The 7,156-nt window shown below is 44.7% G+C and overlaps 1 protein-coding gene across 2 annotated transcripts in view; it reads left to right on the top strand.

Moving 5' to 3' along the window:
* The first annotated feature begins 220 nt into the window (after positions 1–220).
* Positions 221–7,156, top strand: part of NUCKS1 (nuclear casein kinase and cyclin dependent kinase substrate 1) — a 33,830-nt gene continuing 26,894 nt past the window's right edge. For both annotated transcript variants that reach the window (XM_077334752.1, XM_077334751.1), the window contains exon 1: positions 221–473. In XM_077334752.1, the coding sequence (XP_077190867.1) occupies positions 457–473 (17 nt within the window). In that variant the 5' untranslated portion in view covers positions 221–456. The remainder of the gene's footprint in view (positions 474–7,156) is intronic.

The raw sequence follows: 7,156 nt of genomic DNA, 5'->3' as shown, positions 1-7,156 counted from the left end.
CATGGTCAAATCTTGCCAGTTTTTTCTGGCTGTTGTTGGCTGTCCCCTCTCATAGTAGCTTTAGCGAGGGGGCTCCCCTCCATCTCCTTTACTCCTCCCGCTCGCAGGAAAGGAGGCGGGGCATCGCTTCCGTGATGGTTCGAACAGGCCAATAAGCCAGGGCGATGTCTCGAACTAGCCAATGAGAAGAAAGGGTACGAGATGCCAGCTGAGTAGGTTGTACCGCCCTCTCAGCACGGCGCATCCCTTCTGCTGGACGAAGTGCGACCATTTTGCAGGGGGGAGCGGCGAGTGGTGGCGATTGACGGTGTAGGAAGGCCAGGTCTGCTGCGCGGGGCGGCCGCCTGAGTCGCTGGACCCAGGGCCCCGCGGGAAGTCGAGCGAGGCCTGCTCAGACTCCTCTCGACTCTTTCGTCTCCTTAGTTGATAGCGCCCGCCTCGATTTAATCAGCCAAGATGTCTAGGCCCGTCAGGTGAGCCTTGGCAAATGGAGAAGGGCCTCGGGCCACCCGCGTCCTCTCCGATGAGGAGCCAACGAACCGGGCCCTGTCCCGGGCGGGAAGGAACGAGGAGGCCGAAAGTGGGATATGGCGGGAGATGAGAGGGGAGGGGCGTGTGTAGGCATGCAGCATGCTTCTTGGCGGTGGGGGATTCTGCCCGCCGCCCTGCAGGTCTTCTATCGCTGGGTGCAGTGCCGCCCCTGAAGGTTGGCGCAGACAATGGTCCTCGCCTGTATGAGGCAAGGAGGAGGAGAGGGCTGCGAGGGTTTGACTACGCGTATGTCGACTGTAGAGAGAGAAGGAAGGCATGCCACATGCGCATTGTGCGGATGAATCGTGTAACATTTATTGTTCCAGAGAAATAGGGGGGGGGGTATTCCTAGCTCGGCCCCGTGTTCCGAGTTATGTCGTCGAGAGGCAATATGCATTTAATTGGGACTTTTCGCACGGAGTTGCCGTATATCAGCGTGGGGAGGTGCTTGCTTGCGAGAAGGAAGAGTTCGTAGCAGAAGAGTGCACCCTGGTGGGAAGGAGCGCGTGTGCATTTACAATGCACGTTGTGCGGGAACTGCGCTTTTTGCAGCGGTGGGGACTCCACAGAGTTCCATGCATGAGGGAGGGGGGGTCTCGCGTTGTTGCGCTCTCATTGGGTAGTAGGAAGCGATCAGAGAATCCAGAGAACATTAGTAGGCAGGGATCACTTAGCGGTGGCTCATTTCGGGGTAAGAATAAGGGAAACCTAAGGAACATTTACTGTATCATTCTAGTATTGGGTGACATCGTTAATCACTTGTCCCACTTTCAGTCTGTTCTGTAAGTTTGTTGTTGTGGGCCGGAAGAACAAGGTAGTGGCCTGGAATGATCTGATCTTTTACTATTACATTGCCACTTAAGTTTCCATCCTGATGTGGTTCTGGATTCAATTAACAGAGTATATCATTGTGGTTCTGTACATTCTGGTTATTCCTTACTTGCATTCAGTTCCCATTTATATATATATATATTTCTCCAAGGAATTGTTTATTTTATTTACATTACTTATAGTGCACCTTTCTTGGACTCAAGGCATTATAATTAATAGGAAAGGGCATTTACAATAGAGCATGGGTTGTAGAATTGATTAGAAATCTAAAAACAACTGAAGTAAAGGGTAAGTATTAACATTACACATTAAATGATATAAAAATTATATAGTTTCAGCAAACTAAAAATAGAGGGAGAGGTTGTCTCACAAATATTAGGGTTTAAGGCTGTGATAGCCAATACCTTAAATAGAATCCAGTTATTGATGGGCAGCCAGTGGAGTGACTAGCATGGGACTAGTGTGTGTCTCTGCCTTGCGCCTGATCATAGCCAAGTTGTGGCTATCTGCCTTAACTGGAGCTTTCAAATTGATTTTGCAGTAATGCACGTCTGTACAGTGCATTACAGAAGTCTTATTGTTTTTGTGGAGCAGATTCAGGTGTCCAGAACAGCTTTTTCAAGGTAAGAGACCATATTTGGGGCAATGCTGAGTTGGAAGAAAGCCTCTTTTTTGTAGTTGCATTAGCTTGCTTCCCCAGCAATATTTTTGGGTCCTGCATAGTCCGAAAAGCTCTTAACCAAGTCAGTAAGTGTCGGCTAAACTCCATCAAAGTGGGAAACATAATGCCCTTCAAGATCTCTGTCTTCCCAACCAGCTTTACCTCCATCTTGTCAGAGTTTAGCTTCAATTTATTTGATCTTAGGCAATTTACCACATCAGCAAGGCAATAATTTAGGACCTCTGTTACATCAACAGGAGCCTTGGATGAGGTGATATAGAACTACATATCACATACATATTGATGACAACCAACCCCAATGATACGAATTTGTCATTAGGTCATTAAATAGATATTGAAAAGCATGGGGGATAGAATTTCACCCTTTGGAACTCCACATGTTAGGTCCCACAGTGATGTTCAATGAAATTGGAGCGGGATCGGTCCATTTTCTTTTCCCCTGAGGAGTGCATAAGAGCATGTTTGTAACAGCAGAGATTATTTGAATTTACGATGCCCAAAGTCTACTTCTCCATTGTATTCTCTCTATCTCATCAGTGGGGAGCCAATATAGTGTAATGGCTGGAAGTTGGACTAGATCTGGGTTAACCCAGGTTCATATCCTTGCATACCATGAATCACTGGGACAATCATGTTCTCTTAATATAACGGCAGCCACAGAGTTGTGGTGAGAGTATAATGGAGAACTATGCATGGTGAAGTGGGATGTGGGCCACCAGAAAGATGAAATTGTTTTCAACATTACAAACATTAAAATATGAGACTGTATAACATTAGCTATTAACTGTTCACATTAAGGAATGGTTCTGCTAGGGACAATCCAGTTTGCAAAGGATTTTTACTTTGGTGCCTAAAGTTGCTGAAGTTTAAATGTCAAATCTGAAACGAATATCTACTCCCACTTAAATATCTAGTTAATATGCAAATTTTAATCAGCATTCTAACTGGAAGGCAAATGTATGTGTATAAATATGAGAACATTGTTTTTGAGGGAATCCCATGTTAGTTGGATTTATCCTTGAATACTTATCCTTAGTGAATTATGATCTCCTAACAGGAGGTGGGGCTATATATCCCTGCTGGGAGTTCAACTTCTCTGATGATCACATAAATATTTTGCTTTTGGGTACTACAGTGTCTAGAGTTGCTTTTCATCATCTGTAATGTCTTTGAGGCACAAATTAACATAATGTCATAACCCAGTAGCTCTCCGGACAAGTAGTTACAATGAGATTTAAATTTAAATTTACAATACTTTTGCTGTTAGCATTATGAGGATACAATGTTTTATATAAACTTAAAATTGAATTCAGAAACTAACCAGGCTTGCCTGTTACTTCTAAATCTCTTTAGGGGGGAAATTTTACAAGTAATTGGATAGAACCACATTATTCCATTCCATAACAATAATTTATTTTAAAATCTGAGTATAAAATCATGCTTGAATCATCCAAGCATTTCCTAAACATAGCTAACTTTATTTTGTAAGTCATGACACTTGCCATTAGTCCAAATCTGTGTCTGCAGATGATAAATCTGCCTCAGCACAAGTTAGAACTGTTGTGGCCCAGAGCTGCTTTGGTTGCTTGGTCTGATAACTCATTTGAATCCTGATGGACAGAGTATTGACAGACTTATCCAGTACCTTTTCCTGCCTTTAAAAAATAATTTATTGTAACCAACCATATATAGTCTCAGTTTGGATCCGGACCAAACAGAGAGGGGAGATATATTGAACATTCAGAACCTCATATACACACTTTTGCTGTTATTAGTTTTGGAAAGAGAAGGGCGCCATCTTCTTTATGTTCCAGAAGAGTTGCTAATGGCTGTGGTCAAGGGGAGGTTGTTTTGATAGTCTGGTACAGGCTCATGGACCATAATGGTATTTTCATTTGGTTTATCCTTGTTTAGAAACACATAACCTTGAATTATATTGTAAATCTGAATATAAATTGGAGTGTTCTACCTGTAAGGAGAGAAGGAGCGGAGCCAGCACATGAGCATGCCAAAATCAAATTTGTGCCTGCCGTGCTCAAACCTCTATTTGTTCATGATTTTAATAGGAGGACTGTAGATAATATCTTACTTTTTCGGTTATACATTAAACTTCATTTCAAATAGGATTTTGAACTCGGATCTCTCTGGTTCTCATTTAACAATAATCACTACACAACAGGGTGCTTTTGCACTAAGTATCTGAGGTTGAGGTTTATGCTATGGCACTTCCAGTCATGGAACTTGGCAGTATCATGCTATTGTTCAAATAGAGGAAACAATTCTGAACTTAATTATTGCTTTTCCTCATCCCAGCCAGTTCTTTAGAAACCAAGAACTTGTTCTGAGCTTCTTTTTTTAATGCTTACATAGATTGGAAGCATATTTTTATAATTAAATTATATCCTTGGGTGCTTATCCAAGTGGTTTACTTAAAGAAGAGAATCAGTACAGTGAGTTAATCCTCAGATTAGATGGTAAACTGTTTATTCTGTTGTACAAGTTTACTAGAAGGATTGTAGCAGTATACCATGTTGATACTTAAAGACCAGTGTTCTACTCAAGTGAACTTGAGAAGAAGAATAGTACTTGCTGAGCAATGGTGAATGAGTTATTTGGGAATTAACATTTACTAGAGAAGAAGATGATAGTGAGTACTCAGTTTGAAAAGTGGCTATCCAGAGGAAAACACTGTGCCTCCTTCAGTATTTTGATTTTGTAGGTAGAATAAGAAGGAAAGATCGATCTCTTGAGTATGCTGTTGTCTGAACTTTGCTCAAGATGTGAATAGGAAGTAAGGGAAGTTTAAATCTTTGTGCTTGTCCATGCTACCAATTTATCTAAAAGCCAGTATAGTGGTTATAGGTTTTGTGAAACCCTGGGGTTTCTTGATAGCCCTGGAAGGGTTTCCTGAATGGGCGGGAGTTGATCCATTCTTCAATTTCCTTCTATCCTGCAGCCCCTGAGTCACATGAAAAACTGCTCCTTGGTGTTGGATTCCCTGGAATAGTATTGGATGCAGCTTGAGTGGGAAACCTGTTGAAATTTTGTGCTCCTCTTGTATTTGTATAAACAAATATTCTTTCCATTCTGACAAGGGTATGCTTGTATCCAACCCAGGGAGCTTATGGTGTGCAATAAATGGGCTAAGCATATCAGACCTGATAAGTGAATAGCAGGGCCAAAGTTATGGGAAGTTTAGTTTAGAACAAATCCAGAACTTTATTTGTTTGTATGTATGTATGCATTGTATGGTCTGTGTGTAATATAGCTAGGAGATCTGAAGATTGTATGGCTGCCAGGCAGGAAACATTCAGAGGTGGTTTGTCATTGCCTGTCCCCACATCATGATCCTGGTATTCCTAGGAAGTTGTCCTTCCAAGTACTAGCGAGGGCTGACCCTGCTTATCATCTGAGATCTGGCAGGATCAGGCTTACTGGGCTATCCAGGTCAGGAACATTGGAAATATTCAGCATGCAGAGCTGGGATGCCTGACAATTCTGTCAATCCTTAATAATCACAATGTTGCATTTGTTTTTAACAGTGTTTGCTAAACCTTTGGTAACTCTGGTAGTGTTTACTTGTATCCCAATTGCTAATGGAAGAAGGTTTTTACTGATTTCCCCAAGACAGCTTTCAAGTTCTTAGAAACAGTAGTATAAATTAACTCTTTTACTGAAGGCTAAGTACAACTACCAGTTCTCATCTAGTATCTTACTCCACCCCTAAGAGCTGCCCCTGGAAATGGCCACCTTGAAAATCTGACTGCAGTTCAGTTACAGAGGGGAGGATTTTCTCCATTTCTGGCCTGCAGCTGTGCAGCAACTCCAAGCAATAGAAGGGATGATGGTGAAAGGAAAAAGGTGAGATGAACACAGTTTTTGTCACACCCCAAGGGTTCGGGCTTCTAGTAATGGTTCTTAAAACCACAGTAGGCCCAATGGCAATAAAACCTCTTCTATCGGGAGAAACAGGATGTAGTGAATAGGGGGATTTAGAATAACGTATGTTATTTATTTATATTTATTGACCACCACTACCAAGCCAAGCTGGCTCATGGCGTTTCACAATAGCCCCCCTGAAAAAAACATTGGAAATTATAATAAAACTAGAAATTAAGCCCACTGTAGTGAAAATACAGCGGGTGTTAAGAGGAGTCGTTGCAGGGCCTCCCCCACTCCGGCATCCCTAGCCCCTCCCCCCACCAAGATCCCAGCTTCGGGTGGGGGAGAGGAGCAGGGTCCCTGCCCCTTCCCGCCAGCACAAAGGCTTTTCCCCAAGCCCCCTCTCAGCACATGGGGCAGGGTTGTGGTGGCCGTGGCTCGTCCCGCAAAGCGAAGGCTCAGGCAGCATCGGGGGAGGGCCCCGCCGCATTTTGCTGAGGCCGGGCATGTGTAGTTGCAGGAGAGTAGGTGGGCCATACCTTGGCAGCGTGTGGGTTGGGGCGCACCGGGGGAGTGATGGGGCATGGGCAGGCCGGCGTCGGTCTCTCCTTGGGGGCCGGGCAGTGCTCCTCAGCATGGGCTCGCGTCGGCGTGGGACTTCGTGGTGGCCGGTGGCGGCTGGCTCCTGGGTGGCAGGCTGCTCCTGGGTGGGCGAGTTCCCGGGAGCACGGGACCGTGTGGCTGGCGGTGGCGGCAGGTCTGTTCTGGAGGCAGGCAGCGGGCTCGCAGCAGCCAGGGGGGCAGCGCGTGTTGTGCAGTGTGGTGATGGCGGCAAGGCAGAGCGACAACAGGGCTTGTGAGGTAGGGGGGGCGGGCCTGTCACCTGAGTGGCTGGCAAGGCTGTCAGTCTGGGTGAGGGGCCAATCGACGTTGGCCCCAATCCTGGACAGGTACGGCCTACAGTGGCCTTAATGTTTTATTTAAGAGGAACAGATTCCCAGCCAACATAACCCATCTGATTCCCTCCCCCCAGTCTTATACCCCGCATCCACTGCCAGTCTGCCCCTGGCTGTTTTCTTTTCCTGACTGCAGTGGAATGTGTATAAATATATACATGATCGAAATCTTTGTGGGAGTTTGGGTTAATGTGTTTTTCAACAATATCCTATACGTGTTACACTCAAAATTATGGAGGCAGCTCTTCATTGTGTCCAATTGTATGTATATTGG

Source organism: Paroedura picta, chromosome 4, assembly GCF_049243985.1.
Source record: "Paroedura picta isolate Pp20150507F chromosome 4, Ppicta_v3.0, whole genome shotgun sequence".
NCBI classification, from domain to species: Eukaryota; Metazoa; Chordata; class Lepidosauria; order Squamata; family Gekkonidae; genus Paroedura; species Paroedura picta.
The sequence above is the reverse complement of the archived record's forward strand: the minus strand, read 5'-3'. Positions and strand labels throughout refer to the sequence as shown.